The sequence below is a fragment of the Protopterus annectens genome, chromosome 1.part2 (assembly GCF_019279795.1).
Source record: "Protopterus annectens isolate FY-2018-M chromosome 1.part2, PAN1.0, whole genome shotgun sequence".
Taxonomy (NCBI): Eukaryota; Metazoa; Chordata; order Ceratodontiformes; family Protopteridae; genus Protopterus; species Protopterus annectens.
The window spans coordinates 878582379-878603047 of NC_056727.1; the positions used below are offsets into that span (position 1 = coordinate 878582379).

Here is a 20669-nt window from a genome sequence, read left to right on the forward strand (position 1 = left end):
GCTCCTGTCTGGAGGGGTAAGTTTCCTTTGTTGAAAATGTACATAGGGTTTTTGTGTTTGTTAGAAGTTAAATGGGGGGGGGGGGTTCTGAAAATGTACTGAGTTTTTTTTTTTGAGTGTTTCATTGAAGCAAAAAGCCTTTATAAATGTGACATGTTCAAATGGAGATGAGAAAAAGCAATAGCATAAGACATTAACTTGCCAAACATTAGTGTATGCATGTAAACCAAAAGTTGGAAATACATATTCAGATGAAATATGTATTGGGGGAATAATAGCTTGTTGTCAGAATGGCTACTTTGTCCACAGAATGTACATGGAATACAAATGGCCTTACAGGTATATATAAAAAGTAGAGAGCATCGATAAAAAATTTAGGGTGCAAAACATCAATGCCACAGGAGACATATTTAGATAGAAATGAGCATGTGAATTTGACAAAAAAAGGATTTCAGGATGAAGATTCATTAAGTTATGAAGGACAAAGGCAAGTAGAGTAATACAATAACTACTAGAGGGGTTCCAACAGTAATAGGAGAGGGAAAAATACAACAGCAGTAGATATATGGTAGCAAGGGGCTACTGGGCACATATTTATATTCTACTAAAAACTACTATTACGGAAACTAGGAAAATTTGGGAGAAATAATCTGCTTTCAGCATGCAATATTATTTATGGGTGTGGACTGGAACTTGATTTACAATAATGAAGATGCATTTAAAAGGGAAAATCTAACAAAAGATGGTAGACTCCTGAAGAAATATATGAGAATCTTTCATATGGAAGATGTGAATTCAGTGGTAGTAACTCAAGACAGAATTTACATATTATTTCCCAAGCTACAATAACTGGACTACAATGTCTACAGAAATTCTATCTGAAAGGAGCATGTGCTTTTTATAGAAAGCTTTAATGTGTATCCAATAACTACTTCATATTATGCACCAATAAAAAACAAGATAAAGATGCAGGGTAATGCAAAAAACAGAGGAATTTAAGGAATGGGTAGGAGAAATGATTCAAGAGTTATTAGGGAAGATAAGAATTCTTCAAACGAGATAGCTAGGGAGTGGGATAGAATTTTGGAGTTTATGAGCATGGTAGAAAAAAAAGAAAAAAGATGTAGGAAAGACGTAATAGGAACTATTTAGAAGAGTCGACAAAGGTTAAAATATTGCACAGAAAGAGGACTCTCAAAGAACAAGAACAGGAGCAACCTCTGAGTGCTAAAGGGAAAATAAGGGATTATTTGGATAACATGCATGAGAATAGAGAGGTTGTAAGGTAAAACTATTTTTGATAACAATCCACAGCATAAAGGCTTTTTAGCTCAACAATTCAGGCAACTGAAAGTAGAAAGGATTGTGGCCATATTTGGGAATCTGACAAGAAAATTAACTACAGATCCTACAGAGGTATTAAGACATATTCTGGAAATTTTACGAAAATTTGTATTAAGCGGAGGAATATGGAAACAAAGAAAAAGTACAAATGGAAACATTTATTGAAGGCTTAATTATACTAAGGCTGAGGAAGATGAGGTTCAACATTTAATAGCTAAGATAGGAAGAGATCATATAAAGATGGTGATTACAAATCAACAGAGAAGTCACCAGGAACAAATGATAAATCTGTGGAAGTTGGGAGGGAAGTAAGTGAAAAAGATCTGGAAGGTTTTGTTTAACAATATTTTTAAAATGTGCCAGCATCTTTGGACAAAGCTGCTGTGGCTGTACTACCCAAAGAAGATAAAGACCCTTCAGGCCTGGCTTCATATAGACCCGTTTCAATTTTAAACCATGTGCAATGACCCTCCACTGGATCAGTAATCAAGGAGCCTCAATCCTCACCATTGGCACAAGTGGGGGACATACATTATTGGTTGGCAGTGGTGGGACATCCACATATTGGGATTCAGTGGTGTGGACACGGAACTTCTGTAGCCTGTAAACAGTGGTTACTAAAGAAGGTGTTTGTACTCTCAAGCAGACACGCAGTGAACATTCAGAGTTCATATCACAATAGTTTTATTTACTTTTTATTAGCTTAGTTAGTCAGAGAGAGCAGGCAAGGATGTCAGCAGAGAATTATGGCAAGCTGACAAAGAGCCATTTGGCTATGTGCCAAGCCAAAGGACTGTGGCATACCAATCTGACTAAAGCAGAAATGATTGCAGCCTTAGTCACAGCTGCATCACAGACCAGCAACCAGGAGGACAACTAGACTGGCTTTGGGGACGTATAGCTCTCAGAAAATGGACAGTTCAACCTTTCCACAGAGGACTTAAAAATCTGTCTAGAGTTAGAGACTTGAAATGGAGGCTAAACGTTTGCAAATAGTAGAGAGACTGCAGAGTTTGGAGGCTGAAGAAAATGAGAGGCAGAGGCAACATGAAAAGGAGATGCTGACTCTTCGCCAGGATCATGCAGTTAATGGAGAAGGGAGTAACCAAACCCCAGAAGCAATAAAGGTCAGTACATTTTTTTCCACAATTTAAACAGGGTAATTATTTTGGTAGTTTTATTCATATGTTTGAAAGGGTTTGTAAACAGTATAATGATGACCAAAGGCTCTGGGTACAGTTTCTGGCCCCCCTTATTCCATGGTAAAGCTGTAACTGCTGTTTCTAAATTGTCTAATACTGACTGCAAAAATTATAATACTGTTAAAAATAGTTTTTCAGAGTTTTAAGTTAATGGCTGACGCTTACAGAATAAAGTTTCTTGAGCATAGACGCAAAGCAGATGAAAGTGTGTGTGAGGATACTGTTGAATTAAGCACTTATGAGTTTCCATAGATGGGTGAGTGGATGTCAGGTCACCACTTTTGAAGGACTGGCAGACCTTTTGGTGAGGGAACAAGCCCTTAGCACTGTGCCTGAGGACATGAGAATCTGGTTAGCAGACAGAGAATGTAATACCACAGCTGAGTTGAGGAAAACGTAAGACCTATACATAGCAAGCTAGCATCACTGCACAGGAAAGGGATACCCACTGCTGCTCATGGGTCTAAGTGAACTCATGGTGGGCAGCCTAAACCGCCCCAACAGAGTCCACCAGTAGCAGAAGAAGCCACTAGTTCAGATACATGACCAGGACCAAGGATTAAATGTAACCAGTGGGGCCATGTAGCATACAGATGTCCACGGAGGAAAGGTGGAGAACAAAAGGTGGGGGAGCCAGTAAGTGGGAATGACAGAATGCCAGCAGTAAGTTGTCTGGAGACAACAAGGGTACCAAACTACCACAAGAAGTTATATCCTATCTTAGTGGATGGGAAACAGGCCACTGCTAAGAGAGAGACAGCCTCTGACCTAACCATTGTGAAGCCTGCAATGGATAAAGAGGAGCACTACTTGCTTGGGCAGTCTACTCCAGTCAGAGGTTTTGTAGGAGCCCCATTCCAAATAAGTCTGGCTAGGATTCACCTTGACTGGGAGGGTGGAAAAGGAAGCAAGCAAGTAAGTGTGTTTGAGGATATCCCTGCAGATGTCCTGAAATGGAATGATTTTGATAATGCAGTACCTTGTGTGCATGCAGTTACATGCAGTCAGGCTTGGAGACAGGCATGTGGGTCTGGTAGCCTGGGGGGACCTAGACAGACCGTACACTTGAAGCAAGGACTGGTGAGGTGGTTACTTCAGAGAGTGAGCTACCCTGTAGCAGATGTTTCCTTTGACAGAGTGACTGCAAGGGCAGAGGTGAGTAGTAGTACCCAGGCTGAGGCAACACGGTCAGATAATACCAGACTTCCCAGGGAAAGGTAGCTTGTAAGGGTTACAAGAGAGAGTTGAGACAGGCTCAGCTCTCAGACCCTACATTACAAGGCCTGAGGGAGGCAGCCCGTGAGGCACCTGATTCTCAAGGAAAGGGAGAATCTGTATATTGGGACAAAGGGCTAGTATATAGAGAGCGGACCCCAGAGGGAGGGCTAGAGGATGAGAGAATACAGCAGTTGGTAGTGCCCAGAGCCTACCGTCTGGCACTTCTAGCCATAGCCCAAAACATTCCCTTTGCAGGTCATATGGGCAATAAAACATACCAAGAGTCGTATTATGCAGAACTTTTATTGGCCTGGAATTTCCAGGGATGTAACAGGGTACTGCAGGAGCTGTGAGCAGTGCCAAAAGGTAGGCAAGACAGAAGACAAGGTCACAGCTCCTTTGGTGTCTTTGCCTGTGATTGAGGAGCCATTTCAGAGGGTAGCTATGAATATTGTGGGGTCTCTGAATACCCCAAGTTCCACAGGAAAGAAGTATATCCTAGAGGTAGTACATTATGCTACCAGACACCCTGAGGTAGTGGCCCTGTCCTCCACTGAAGCAGAAAAGGTGGCAAATGCTTTGTTAGAGATTTTCAGCAGGGTGGTTTCCCAAAAGAAATAGCTGACTGACAAAGGTGCCAATTTCATGTCAGGCCTGTTGGTTTGTCTGTGGAAGCACTGTAGGGTGAAGCACCTAAAGACCACCCCCTACCATCCTCAGACAAACGGTCTGGTAGAGACGTTAAACTATACACTAAAGACCATGGTACGGGCATGTGCAGACCAGTTTCAGAGGGAGTGGGACAAATATTTGCTCCATCTGTTGTTTGCTTACAGACAGGTGCCCTAGGACTCCTCAGGTTTTTCAACTTTTGAGTTGCTGTATGGGCACAGCATGAGGGGTCCTCTAGATTTGATTCGTGATGAGTGGGAGGGTGAGTAGGAATCCCATAAGAAGTCTTCTTGTGGCATATGTCCTAAACCTCAGGACAAGGCTGAGGGAACTCATGGGCTTGGCCCAGGAGAACCTGGCAGAAGCCCAACAGCAGAAAAAGGTCTGGTATGACAGAAATGCTCAAGCTAGAGTATGCTATGGGGCAGCAGGTTATGGTTCTCACTCCTGTCAGACACAATAAGCTGCAGGCAGCTTAGGAGGGACCCTTCAAAGTGGTAAGGAAGGTCATTGATGTTAACTACATGGTAGAACTGCTAGGCAGGAGACAGGGGCACAAACTGTACCATGCTAACATGATGAAACCTTACCATGATAGACAGGCCTTTGTGCTGAGTATTTGTAGTGAATGGCAGGAGGTGTCTGAGGGGGATCTGGTGACTGATCTCCTCAGTGAAGCTCAGACTGACACCTCAGTGGACGGGGGTAGCAATGTCCCAGCAGCTATTCCCTACCCAGGTTCAAAAAATCCAAGCAGTGTCACAGGAGTTTGGGGGCGTGTTCACTGGGAAACCAGGGTGCACCCACCTGGTGCAGCACTATGTGGATACAAGACCCCAAAGTCTTATTAAGCAAGCCCCTTAGAGGGTGCCTGAGAGAGTCAAACAGACTCTGAGGGAAGAGATACAGGAAAAGTTGGAACTAGGGGTAATCCAGGAGTCTAGCAGTCCCTGGACCTCCCCAGTAGTGCTGGTACCAAAGACAGATGACAGCACCAGGTTATGTGTGGACTACAGGAAATTAAATAGCCACACAGAGTCAGATGCTTACCCCATGCCTAGGGCAGATGAAGCCCTAAAGCAGGTGGGTAGGGCTAAGTATCTTACTGCTATTGTTCTTTCCAAGGGCTAATGGCAGGTGCCCTTGACTCCCAATGCCAGAGTAAAGTCAGTCTTTGTGACTCCTTTTGGCTTGTATGAGTTCACGAAAATGGCCTTTGGGATGAAAAACACCCCAGCAACGTTCCAGAGGCTGGTAGATCGTATCCTGTCAGGAGCAGCAGATTTCACCTTTGTTTACAAGGATGATATTGCCATATACAGCCATTCCTGGCAAGAGCACATTCAGCATGTCAGGGAGGTGCTGGGCAGACTACAGAGGGCAGAGTTGATCATTAAGTTTGGTAAGTGTCAGGTGGGTATGGCAGGGGTTTCCTACTTGGGACATACAGTGGAGAGTGGTAAGATCAGGCCAGAACCTGCCAAAGTGGAAGCAATTCAGGCATATCCTACCCCTGTTACAAAAAAGCAGCTGAGGGCATTCCTAGGGACAGCAGGGTACTACAGAATGTTTGTCCCCAACTATAGTACCATAGCTGCTCCCCTGACAGGCCTGACAAGGAGAAACAGGCCACATAAGGTACTGTGGACTCCAGGATGTGAGTAGGCATTCCAAAAGCTTAAAGGAGCTTTGAAAGGACCCCCTCTGTTAGACTGTCCAGATTACAGGAAATAATTTGTTGTGCAGGTGGATGCTTCAAACCATGGGGTGGGGCCAGTACTCAGCCAGGTTTCCTCAGAGAGAGAAGAGCACCCAGTGGTATATTTCAGCTGTAGGCTCCAACCCAGGCAGGAATGCTATGCAGCTGTAGAAAAGGAATGTCTAGTCATAGTGTGGGCACTGCAGAAACTTCAGCCTTATCTGTATGGAAGGAAATTCACTGTAGTTGCAGACTACAATCCCTTAACATGGTTAAATCGAGCCAGCCAGCAAAATGCCAAGTTACTCAGGTGGAGCCTAGGCTTGCAGGCATATGATATGACAGTACAGCATCAGAGTGGGGTTAGCAGTGCTAACGCAGATGGCCTCTCAAGACAGGGTATGAAATAATGTACTCCCAGACAGGCTCATCCCTCTCAGGCAATGGTTCTCAAGGGTCACTTGAAAAACTAGCCTGAGTCTTCGAGGGGGGGAAGAAGTGTCATGAAAGGAGACACTGTCAGCCCAGCTATCTGAAATTTTGTAAATAATTATATGTCATTTGTGAATATCAACATGATTTACATAAGATGCTTGTGTTACAACTGTATTAGAAGTATATCAAACTTGTTTGTACAGACCTGTGTGTTTTTGCAAGGTGCTTGAAATGTATACACAGTATGCCTTACTGGAATAGAACAGAAATGCACATGCACTTTTGTAACTGTCTAAATGTATATACCTTAACAGTGGAAACTGAAACACAGGAAGTTAACTTCAGTAAAGCAAAACTTCAGAAAAATAGCTGAAATTAAATTATTTTATGGCAGCTAGAGACAGAATGTCTGTACTAGGGAGTTTTCGGATTGTCTCTAAAATGAAATAATTACTAATTTTGCAAATATGAAGGAATGCAATTGTTTTATAACTTCCAGCACCTGCCAAAGATCTGAGGTCTACGTATTTTCATAGGTAGGTGCTAAATACTGCCAGATTCTATTAGTGGGGGTTTCACCGGGGACAGAGTCAGATGACAAGAAATTACATCATTCTGCAAGCTATCCCAGCAGTAATATTTAAGATATTCATTTGAGAACTCTCTGCTAGAGACAAAGCATTCTGTATTCTGTCTTGGACCTGACAACAACTAGATGATCCATTCACCATATCTGCCTTTCTCTTAAGTTAACTAGGGTACAGTAATTCTCTTAGATTCAGTCAGGAATATAGTGAAGCATAGTTTAGATGCTTTTCTTTATTTATTTGAGACTGTTCTGCAATGTTGTTTTAAATATTTCCTGTGGTTTTTGAACTCTGATGTCACTGTGAATATATGCTGAGTATTTTTCTTGTTATTTTATTATTTATTATTAAATATATTTAAAACTTTCATTGTGGCTGATCTTTGTGACACATGTTTAAGTTTTGAGAGTACTTGCATATTTATTTGGTGACACTGTGGACCACTCCCAATAGCCTTGCTCTTGGTCAAACTACCATTTGTATTAATATTAACATTACACAGCAAGACTGGACACCCTTTGTTAAGGGCCTTAAAGTAACTGATAAGGAGTTGGCTGGTGGCAGTGATAACTACCTTATAGTGTGGGCAAAAGGGGGAATAGCTGGTAAACCTGTGCCAGCCTTTCCTAGGTGTGTATGTGTGTATAAATCAAACCTCGAAGATTATGTGTGTCAGCTACTTGGGCAGGGAAGCGAAGCAATGGCTGGACAGAGAGGGTGCTTGACGTCTTGGCTTGGCCACTCAGCTGACAGCTCAATTCTATAGCTGGGCCAGTAGGGAGTCTTATTGGGGATCTGGAGATACAGGGAGAAAGCAGCCCTGGACTGACTGTGGTCTCTGGGTGCTCTTAAGGGAAAGTCCACTTGATACAGAAAGCTGCATCTGGAAATACTGTGTGTGTGCCTGTTATCCTCCCAGTGTATGCCCCCCACTGTTGCCAGTGCTGAGGATTGAGGCGCCTTGATTACTGGTTCAGTTGTGGGGCATCACACCATGACTACCAAGTCCTCAGGTAGATGACAAATGCCAGAGGTGTGATGGGAAAGAGGGGGGCAGGTGGGAACATATTTTGGGAATGTAACTACTTACTATAAAGTACTATGTCAGAAATATTGGGGAGAAAAATGATTGTAAATAAAGAAGTGATTTTTTTTTTTGAGCTGCCAAAATATACTGACTGCCAAAAAAGCAATTACTAGACAATGGAAAACAAAATCCAAACCAAATTTAACTGAAGTACTAAATGTTGTACAAGAGATAAAAGAAATGGTAGTAGAATCTTCAGAAAAGGGAAGGAACGAATTACATAAAAATAAATGAATGTGTGGGAACAATACATGTAGAATAATGTTCAAAAGGAGGAGCGGGTTTTAACGGATGGCAGGAAATGAACAAATTATGTAATGGAGTTAATTATAAACATTAAAAAGGAACTATATACATATACTGTATGAAAAGAAGACAAATATCACTACAGTTTGTTTTACTTTCTATTAAGGTATAAGTGTACATGTTAGTGTTCCAACTGTGCCTTAATAAAGATGTTCAAAATATGTTATCCTTTTTCTGTAAAACTCCATCTACTCCTTCATGCTCCTATAGCTCACAGTACATTATCCCCACCTATGCTCAAATGAATGCTTAACTGTACAACTGTACCACTTGTCAGAAGTGCTGGACTCTTCCACTTCTTTCCTTCTATAATGCACATGCTATTTGATGTATACATATGAACTCCACTAGTGTGCAGAGTCAGCTGTAGACCCTTTCAAGATGCAGGGAGTCACAATAGCAGTTAGCTGGGAATCAGTGGTACTGGATGAGTTTCCCATGTCTAGAAACACATGAAGACTTACAAATATATTATGTTACACATACTCCTAGAAACAGACACCTGGTGTTATCTTCCATTTCCTAAATAAGAATTGGACACTGCCAGTACAGGATGGCAGGTGGCATGTTGAAGCAACTGCAACCCCACAGGAGAAAGGTAGCTTCTACAACCCTCACTTCCCTTGCCAGCTGTTCAGTAGATCAGATATGTCAAAAAAAAAAAATAACTAGCATCACAGGTAGATGTAGCCTACTTTTAAAAGTGGGTTGATAATAATTTCATTTCAACTTTAGAAAAATGCTACTACCACTGTATTTTTTTATCAAGACTGTAAAATCAATCTATACATTTATGTACTGAAAACATTTATTGACCAACAAAAGTAAATGAGATTAATAACCTCCATGTGACACAGTCTTCTCTTTCTCTTCATCCTCTGCAATCATTTCAGCCATTTGAAGGAGATCAGCTTCAAAGGGATTTGAAGGGATCTTCTCTTTTATATCCTGGATTGTATTTATGATTTTATCTGCACTGTCCAGGGTGGTTGGAATGAACATGGGAACTGGCATCTAAAAATAAAATACAGGGTGTTATTCTGGTTTAACCAGTAGTGTGATTACAGCAAAAGAGGAAAGTTAAACAAAACATCTTTATGTATAATTCGAGTAACCAGTGAAGAACCCAAAACTGTCAAGGTAGAGTTATGCAAGATAGTCACTGTTAAAACACATCTTTAAATTAACACTAAGGGGAGATGACTCAAGACAGACAATGTTACATTCTACACCCCGCACATCCAGAAGTTATCCATTGGAAGTCACACACAATCTGATATCTACTAATTATAAAAGCAGTATCTCAGGCACTTTCCATAATTTTCAACCCACCGACCTTTTTAAGGTTTTGTTCTTTAAAAAGCAGTCATCTGTCTGATTCTGTATGTGAATCACTTAGGAAAATCAAATGGAAACAGATACTGTCATAGGTAGTAAGGGTATTAGATGAGAATGAAATGTATTGGTGCTAATCATACAGAAAGCATAGTCAAAGCACAATAAAAATCCAAAAAGGGCTGGGAATGATGATTATCAGCTACAACAGTTACTGCTAAACATCTAGTACTACATGGTAAGCACAGTGGGTATATTTACCATTTTCCTTCAACATGGTCCTTGCAGCAGGCATAAACCGCAAGCCAAACACTGGAAAGTAGCTACTAGTAGTAAGAAACTCTACGTAATAATGTCCTTGAGAAAAGCTCAGTAAAATATTTAATATTTGACAGCTTGTGCTTAAACTAGGAAGTCATACAATGAATTTCTAATAGTCTAAAACTCTGTTCTGAACAACAGCAAAACAATGTCACTGTTCCCAAACCCTTCCCAAGATGTTGGCATATACAACAATGTGTGGTTAAGAACAGTCTTTAAACATAAGGGACCTATCCTGAACAGCAATGAAGATATATTTAATACAGTTCAAAAATAACATAAATGCAAAAAGTCACCATGTCAGCTCAGCTGATCCCTAAGAGGGGCCTTCTGCAATGGTTGACTAAGTGTGTGTGTGTGTGTGTGTGTGTGTGTGTGTGTTGTGATGGGGAGCTGCTGCTGTGGCATCCATGTCTGGCTGGTACTACTAGTACTTTACACCCTGCACAAAATATGAGCAATAAATCTGTAAGCAAAAGAAACAAAATGTAAAAATATGAAGTTGTAATACTCAGTTATGGACTTTCTGTTACATGGTAGCTTAACAATCCTGCCCAACAAAAAATAACGCCAATAAAGCAAGACTAAAGGGTATCCATCAAAAAGACTGTCTTGATGACAATCTATGAATATGGTGAACGCCTGCTTACTTTACTACCTCTTACTTTGAGCAGCTTTCAGTGATTAGTGTAAACTTGAGAAGAAGCCTGATCAATATCCAGAATCCCACAGAAAAGGGAGTGGTAGGAGTGGGGAAACAGCTCAAAAGGCAACCTAGAACACTTCAGAAAGTACAGACCATTAGCACAGATGTGCTGAAGGAGAGACTTCTGCTGGAGGGCATACCTAAACTAAGGTGTATAGTGAAGAGAAGCACTGAAGTCCAAGAGTCAAAGTTGCAAATATCCATAATGGGCATACTTAAACTAAGCACTTGTTGCAGCCATCCCACAGTGGAATGTCCTTTGACAGCTCTGGCTAAAGGAAGGTTAGTTGAAAAGCAGCAAAATCAAATCAGATGACAATCCACTAACACACAGCCATACCTTTTGCTGAACATATGAAACCCTAAGGAATTAAAACTGCAAATAGTGATGTACAACCAAGGTGCATAAACCATGTTGTTGTTTTGACTGGGCTCCTAGAAAAATAAAGAGGAGTGGCTGGATCTAGTGAAGGTAGTTGCCATCAGAAAGAAATAAACTTAAGAAAGGTTTTCTAGCAAATGAGCCAAAAGCTTAGAAATCTTCTGCATGGTAGAAATTCCCAACACGAACAAAGTATTTCAAAAGAGAATGTTGAAATTACTGAGCTAGCCAATTTCCGCAAAGGCAAAAAGGTGATTATATACCAACTATGAATTTCACACCTTGAAGAGAAATGAGAATCTATACAAAAGGCCAGAGATGGAGGAAAACTACCTTACAAAATCAGCTAAAAACAGCTTTTGTAGAGTCAAAGTTCTGGCATCCACAACGGGCAAGATGTGCGAAAAATGGCAGAAGCCTGCACCTTGACTGTGGAACATTTTAAGGCCTAAAACCACTGAGGTATGTCAGACAGTCTTTCAAAATCAATGACTCTAGTGAAAGACACATTTATTTTGCCAAAATGACAATCTCTTCCCTTCAGTTGTATATTTATGCCTAACAAGTCTTCCTGTTGCATATCCAACATTGCTGTCTGATACCAGTAAGAAACACCAAGATTAATAAAAGAAAAAAAAGCAAGGCTCAGTGGTGAGGGCGGCTGACATGGCAAAGGAAAGCATTGACTTCCACCACAAGATGGCTATTTCTGCAAGAGGCCAGCAACCAAAAATTGTGAAATCAAGCGTCTCTTGGGTCATGAAAGTGAAATAAGGTGAGTTTTGACCTTTCAGTTCTGAATTCTGCAAGCAGTTAAGGTAGTAGTGAGAAGCTGAAAAGCCTGATAGGCTGCAGTCAGTACGATGGGACTCAGCACTATCTACCCCTCTGTTAGTAGGAACTGGTGTTCCCCAAGGTTCCATTCTTGGACCTCTACTCTTTAATATCTTCACCAACCCACTCCACCCCCTCTTGTCTTCAATCTGACAATTGAATAAAAAAAAAAAACATTAAAGGCTAGGACTACTGTACAGGAACAACAAATTCCTAACTACTGAAGCTAGGACTTCTCTTACCCATGCCTACCTTCTACCATGCTTAACCTATTGTTCTCAAATACTCACAAATCTGAACTCCTCCCTACTTACCAAATTAGAATCAACCTATCACAAAATAACTAGATTTGCAGCTCAACAAACATATAAATCTCACCACTGTCTCTCCCTAAAATACCTGAACTGGCCCAAACTACCTCACCTGTTCCTACAATCTCAACTCCAAATCATACACTCCATCCTATATCAGCCTGATTTCTGCCCAAGTCTATCTTCTCTCATCTCTCACTACTCCCCTAACAGACTTCTCCGAAGCTCAACCTAAGACCTACTAAAAATCCATAAACCCAAATCCAACACAGGGTCCAACTTATATAGCTACCATCCCTCTATCGCATGGAACAAACTCCCACTAGAAATAAGGACCCTGACTCACCCCCAAACAATTTAAGCCAGCAACCAAAGATCACTTTAAAAAACACTGGTCCTGCCATTGTACTTGCCCTCCCTGATTATTACCTACCTTTATAGTAGTCAAACTACCTTACTAAAACCTACCATTAACAACTTCATCCTATGCTTCATATGCAACCTCCAAAGCTTCTTCTATACTCTGCTCCCTGACATTCTTATGTAACCTTTTAAGTTTCTGCTACTTTGCATATAAAACATTATATTTATTCAACTCTCTTTTTAAACCAAAACATATAACTTACTCTACTTTAACATTCTCCTTTGTTTATACTACTGTTTAATCTGTCAACAATATACACGTATGTAGCTTACATATTTTAACTACCAAAATTCTCTATTGCTATTTTTATTGAAATGTATCTGTATTGCTATTTTTACTGCATTGTATATCTTTGGAGGTTTTCTCCCCGGGCCTCCACTGAAAAAGGGCCATAGCTCAGCCAGACACTCCTGGTAAACAAATGTAAAATAAAATAAATAAATAAAAATAAAAAAATAAACTTTGTTTTCCATTCCATTCCACTACTCACCTTTCTTTACCATGTTAAACAGAACAGAACTTGAGAACAAGAGTATTCTCTTTGGTAGTAAATTTCTCAGTCTGTGGGGTGTACCACGTTTGGATAACTCTGTCATCCAAAAAAACTGCAGTTCCAGAAGATGCATTATTTTATTGCTTAACTGGTCAGTGGCAGCATTTACTGTCTTGAAATGTGAAGAGCAGTGTGCTCTGCAAATCTTGCACTGTTTCTTAACAGTCTATCTCAGTAACCTGATGAGGAAGAGATCTGTTTTAAAAGGTCTTCCAGAACCTGAAAAGCTAAGAACACCATCCTTAGCTCCCATAAAAGTAATATGAACATCAGCTCCCACAACGGTGATATAAAGAACCTTCTGAAAACTTTCTAAGTGTTCTGGGCCACATAAGCCCCATGCTGGATTTCCCTATCTCTGAAATGACTCAATTATTATCACAGCCTCGGTCAAAACTGATGAATTAAAAAGATTGGTCACCTGCAGGCTGACGGTACAAGTCTACAAGCCTAAGGAGCAATGACGCTGGTCTGACAAAATGGGTAGACTTGAGAAGGAATGACAATTATGTAGCCATTGAGTACACTGACCTCTGCTGCACAGTTCGATGTATGTATCTTTGTAAGAAGAAAGGTGAACTTTGTAGAGAGTATCCGATTTTTGAAATGCCCCTGCAGTACCTCCTTTAGGGGAATATATCGGATTTCATGGGATCTCCTGACATAAAGGAAGGAGCACCACTGCTCTAAGTATGACATTGCCAAAAATAAAAACTACTTTGCAGGAAAAACAGGAATTCTCCTAGTTAATAGCCACCTGCAGAAGCTGCTAAGAGCAAGGCAAAGCCCATGTGACATTTGTCGAGAGAGAGTCCCATGAGGTTTTGTCATCAAATATTTGGTAAGGTACGGTATGGGGTCATTCTGCTGAAACATCCTGCAGAAAGAGCAGAACAAGAAAACACCCTGTACTGAAATTATATAATCTCCAAAGCAAATAGAATCTGTGTGTTTTCCAGATACCAGTGTATTAATGGGGATCCAGCAAGTTGAACAACACCATCCAGTAGCTACAGGGGTTGCAGTGGCATCTGGGCCCATTTGGTTGAACACGAGGAAAGTTCAAATATGAGAAGTATAAATTGCGCCTACCACAATAGCAGGTGACTTGTCCTCCTTCAGGTACTCTCTGACGGCTGTTGTGGCCGAGGCGCTAAGTCAAGTCAGTGTAATAAATTTTACTGTGGAATTGAATCCTACTGTCGTTTTTTGGACTTGTCCTCCTCCCCTAATCAAATGGCCTGTTCCTTTTACCAATAAAAAGTCTGCTCCCACTCAATTTATCTGCAAAATCAGATTTGGCCATTATAGAATGACGGGCCATGATAAATTACAAGCATACCTCTCAAATGTACCGAATTCCTTGGTATTTACCGTTTTTGGGGTTGAAATAATAGGGTGCCACGAATTCCCGAGTGGCCCCTTTAAATCCTGATTTCTTCCCCATTTTTTTAACGTACATGCACATCTCCAGCATATCCCACGACATCATTAGCAAGTATGAGCCTCCCAAAGCTAGCATGCAAACAGCAGAATTAGAAACATTTACATTTTCAGCATTGCGTACGTTTATGAAAAGAATTAGTGCTCATATATGCATATGCAAATGGTAAGTGTATAAAGATTTTCGGGAGATAATCGGTAAAATAAAGCTGTTTTATCAACAGCCTGTAATTGCGTGCATGTATACTGCTATTCAGAATTATGTAAATTACGTAGAACATTTAAGACAATGCTAACACTCTCCTCAGTATAGGTATTAAAATGCTTTGCAGGACATGGTTTTGATATTCACTGATTAGCTTTAGCTGTAGTTTTCAGACCATCTATCAGTATCTAGAAGGTGAATTTTCAAGTTTGGGCTTCGGGCTAGCAACCCGATCCCGTAAAAAAAACAAACATAACCACTGCAAAAACAACAAGTGATGAAGGGCGCTCGTTGTCCGACGTGCTGCATGATACAAGAATGGGAGACAGTTTTCAAGTGTAATAAAAATATACATTCATTAACAGCTAGCACTGTTATATTTAGCACACATTTCATATTGGTGTAGGAGCTTCTAAAAGTTTACATGTTAACAGAGTGTTTGCCAGTTGTGTATCAGTTTCTCCCTGGGACCTATAATTTCGAAGAACTACGGGTGTCTTAGTGGTTTTTGCAAAACTTTCTGTTTTGCACTTTTGCTGGGGATAGAAACCTTGCATATTTTGTGAAATGAGCTACAATGAAATTTTGACACACATATACATGCATGAAAATGAAATACATTTTTCCTAGCTTACTTAGACTTAATAGCATGGTTAATGGTTTTACCAAAGCTTGTGCTATGCAAAGCGTCATTAGCAAACGGATATGTAACATATGGCTGAAATGGACTTTGCATTGCTCTTTTTTGCAGGTGATCTGCACAGTGACAATGGTATTTTTTGCTGAACAGCAATATATGTTTAGTCAAAATAAACATTTATGGATTATAAACAGAAGATGATGTTTACATACTTTGAAAAGAGACAGTGTATTTACCAGTAAGTGATGAAAGATTCCTAGCCCTGTTAAGGTATCCAAGGTGCATAAATAAGCACGAAGTATTAACAGTGTCATGATTTATGACGATTTAGCAGTGAACTATAAGAAATAGCTTAAAACCTTCAAATATATTATTTAAGTGATATTGTAAAGTAGAGATGCTGTTTATACATTTATTTTTATACTGATGTGCTGAATAGTCCTTAACATTTGGATATATGTACAATCATCTCAATGTGACTAATGGAAATGGAAATAAAAATAAAACATTTTGTTTTTTGCTGCACTCTGCAAAGAAGTGCTTGAGATCCTCCAGAAATCACTGTTTTTTTATGTATAGATACACATATTCTGTCATAGTACTGCCATCTGGTGGACATTTTTAGTACTTTTTTAAGTATACTGATGAGTAAAACTAAAAAATCTGCGGTGGTGGTGCTGCGGTAGCGTTGTCGCCTCACAGTTAGACGTTGCCCGTTCGATTCTCAGAGCATCTTCTGTGTAGCGACATGCGTGAATGGGCGTTCCTTCGTTGAAGGTTGTGCGTTAGGCCCGGCAAGCCAGTACGTAAAAATCTACTGCCAATCATTAGCGGACCGGAGTTCTGCTGTGGCGACCCCTAACCGGGAAAAGCCGAAAGAGACAAACAAACTGATGAGTAAAACTGTAAATCAGCTAAACCATACCTTTCAACCTCTTACAACAGAAAATCTGGACAAAGCCATAAATAATGGGGGGACAAAGGCTCAAAAATAGGGACACTTTTAAATATTGCTCTTATAAACTTAGAATAACCGGTATTGCATTAACAAGAATTTTCTGAAGGGTATGAAGTCTGAAACTCAAATGCCTGTTCTTATTTTCTGACTTCAACCCTCAATGATTTGCCAGAAAAAACACAATTCTATGAGAAACAGACCAAAAGTATGAGGCAAAAATCCGGACATTCTGCAAAAAACTGGACAGTTGACAGGTATGGCTAGAACAGAAAACAAATTTACTAACTAAATTAGAATCTGTATGAGTTTTTCAGTGTAGGGACTTTCATGACTTTATCCTGATAAAATCATGGTATTAATGTTATCAGAAACCTGCATTCTGTTAGTTCAATATTATAGGTGCTCTTGCCAGGTGAAAACAGGGCCGACCTTGGGAATTGTGTAGATGGCCCTTGCTCTTGGGCTGTTATTATTTTCAGTGTGTTGTTATGCTGTTCTGAAAAGCAATTTTTAAGCATTTAAAGTTTTAAATTAGGGATTTACTACACTGCTGCTCTAAAAATGCTCACTGTTTTGTAAGTACAAATAAGAACATTTTTGCCAGTGGATAGTGATACTGCATTTCATTAAATGAGTCATTTTTTAATGCATTTATTTGGTTGGTTGGTTGATTTCCATTTCCAGAGTTCCCTACCATGGCAGGTCATTCCTTGCATGTGTCAGTGAGAGTGGCCAGAGTTATTAGCAATTCTACATTTACTTTTCTTCTTTTTTCATAGCCCACCAGTACACCATATGTTACCCACCCTTAATTTGAAGAGCTCATTTAAAAGTAATCTGACACTGACATTTTTTGGTGCTGACTACTTTACACAAACAGCTGCTCATTATTAGCTTCTCACTGTCCTTTCATTTCTGAATGTAATCTTCATGCTTTCTGTTGGTGTTCTCATTCTTATTTTCTTTTACTCCAAATGTGTATATAAAAGGCTTTTTTGCTCTTCCTAACAGCATTTTTCTTTGTGCTTTTGTTACTACCACCATCTTTCCATCTTCATTCTGCTTTATCTGGTAATGTTTTTGGTCTACCTCAAATGTTTACCTTTCTGCTTTAACCCCCACTGTTACCTAGTCTGAGAGCAATAGTGGTTTTATTTTATCAGTTTATTTTCAACGTTTGTGATGACAGGCTTGATTCCATAAGAGCTCATGCACATTTTAGATAGCTACCTAGCTCTATTCTTGGGTTCATCGCTGTGACCACAAAGGCTATGTAAGCCTTGCCCTGCATTCCAAATATATCCAACAAGTTTTGGTACCTTAGAGGTTACTTTAAGGGGTATGTGTAAGGCAGGGCATGAGTGGTCAACCAGTCACAGGCTGTGTCTGTCCATTAGAGACACTGGCAAGAGACTAGAGTGAATTTCTGATTTTTATACCTGAGAATGCTCTGGATCTTGATAGACGACCCCCCCCCCCATTGGTGTACTAGTGAGTGGGATTAGGAGGCCTCTGAACTCTTAGGTTCATAGGTAAGTACTAGGCTATCTGCCTGAGGGCATCTATAAGCCTAGCCAGAATGTGTTGCCTTTCGCCGCCCCCTTAGATTAGTTCCCTGTGCCTCTGTCCAGTAGAACCATTAGTTCCCTGTGCCTCTGTCCAATCTGGCCTAAGCAGAGCTCAAAAGGGGATCTTGGAAGTCACTATTATGTCACTGTTTAAACATAGAAAAGATCTATCACATGTGGTGCCATCTAAGTCTCTCTCTTACTAAGATGAGACCAAAAGTCTGGCTTCAAGGATGTTAGATTCAAGGCTGGACAATGTCTTTTCTTCCTAATGTGTACAAATCAGGTTAGTTCCATCAAAGGCAAGTACTCTGACCTTCTGGAGGTAACAAATGTTTCAGGATGAGACTTTTCCTTTTATAAGGTAAAAAAAACATTCCATAGAATCAGATGGAATTTTCTGTAGCTACCACTGGTGTCACAAATTTCCTTTAGAGTTAAAGTGGTGTGTTTTGAATCTGTCTTTATGAATCCATCCATAAGGCTTAGACGCAGTGTGGTGTTCTCACTTTCCTATGAAATTTTTAAAGGGACTTGACAGAGTTTTACCTTTGTCCTTCTGTCTGTTCATACTTGGCCTTAAACTGCAGTTAGTGTACTGAGGACAGAACAGGGCATTTTAGTTTTATACAAGTGCAAATCTTTATACAAGTTCAAATGTTAATGTAAATAAAACACTATTTTTCTGGTTATAGTTTGTGTTATTTTTGCCTGTATTTCAACTTGTGTTTGAATGTTGGTACCCTACAATTCCACTGGAGTAGGTGGAGTCATATTATTATGCATGTAAATATTACGTTAATTAGCATCCAGATTTTGGGTAGTTGTACCTACTTTTCATGGGCCTTTGTACAGATTTTTGATGTCTCCAGGATAAGAGGTATGATTAGAGGCAAAACAGTAATTCCTAAATCATTAAAATACATCTGGTTGCTAGGCATAACAGAAATCATGTTTAGACTTTTCTACATGGTCCCTTCCAAAAGTATGATCATATTGTCAAGCTCTTCCATAAACAGTCCTTTGCAGAATAAAGGCAATGAATGATGCCTCCCTCAGGATATTATCACCATGTAAACAGTGTGTATCATACAACATCTCTCAAGAACTGAAAGCAGTAATCATTATGCCATATTTGTTTGTATTTTACATAAAGTATTGAGCATTTTATTTTCCAAGAAGTGATATCAGTTAAGATATCATGAAGATCTCCTTTTTCTAAGTAACAGCTACCTCCAATCCATGTCTACACTTCTTCACATGAGGCTCAGAAGGCTGTACTTCACCTAACTATATGCAAGTAATATATCAACTGGGATTCAGGCGCTGTAACAGACTTCTCAATAAGTGAAGTGCAAAGGCACATGTAAAACTGCGTTAAGCATTAGTAGTTCTGACTAGTGTTGCAACATTCAAACAGTTTAAAGAACATGGGAACTTATGGAAAAGGATCCCTAATGCTGATTAATGGACAGGATAAATGCAATCATAGGACCCATCACAGAGGGCCATCTTAGATGATTTCATGGGGTCTATATCACCATATCGAATGGTGAAAATGCCGAACGGTGACAATATCAAACGTTCACGAGAACAAACTTGTGTTTTTGGGGTCGCGGTACAGTGAGGATTGGGATATTTGCCCTTTCCTCACTGTAGTGCGACTTCAGAGTTGGTATATTTAGCGAGGGGTGCAGCCCCCCACAATAGCAAGTTCGTTCTCGTGAACATTCAATATTGTCACCATTCGGCATTTTCACCATTCGATATGGTGATATAGACCCGATTTCATGTGCTAAGAATTCTTAGTACATCAGTTTATCTTATACGTCACTCTATAATGAGTCCTACAATTGCATTTATCCTATCCATTAACAGCATTTGGAATCTTTTTGCATAGGTTCACTTGCTCAGGAATGAATACAAACCAGTGACAACACACACCTTGCTATTTTGCACTGACTATGTGAGTGAGCTCATCTCTTACGCCTGCTATATTATCCCATTGCCATTTGTGAGCACTCACCTGAAAAACACGAATGATGAAGCTCTGGAGCTGACTCCATGGTCATAGAAATGAAGCCCTACTCACCAGTTCCATGACATACAGGGATAAAGCCCTAACTACGATGTAAGCAACCAGAGTTGAAATAGCAGCTGGCAGGGAAGAATGGACATTAGGAGCCTCTGCAGGTTTGGCCATCTTAGTTAGGAAGAGGAGGTAGGTATTATCTTTCTGACAACTGTCTCACACAATTGATTAAACAACCCACTATTCCAGAACTAATCTCTGAAAATAGCTCCTTTCTAATCACAAACACCCCAAACAAAATCTCTAGTATGAATGCTTCTCCGTTTTAACAAGAACTGCCTTATAGCATTTTCTCACACAGACTAAAACCGCCACCTAAGCTAATTACCCTCGGACCCAAAAACCCA

At 40.1% G+C, this 20669-nt stretch overlaps 1 protein-coding gene across 9 annotated transcripts in view; it reads right to left on the reverse strand.

The window, feature by feature from the left end:
* The window catches only part of ZMYM4 (zinc finger MYM-type containing 4), a 3261850-nt gene that overhangs the window by 850843 nt on the left and 2390338 nt on the right, over positions 1-20669 (reverse strand). For all 9 annotated transcript variants that reach the window (XM_044059341.1, XM_044059348.1, XM_044059366.1 and 6 more), the window contains one exon: positions 9393-9564. In XM_044059341.1, coding sequence (XP_043915276.1) covers positions 9393-9564 — 172 coding nt within the window. The remainder of the gene's footprint in view (positions 1-9392; positions 9565-20669) is intronic.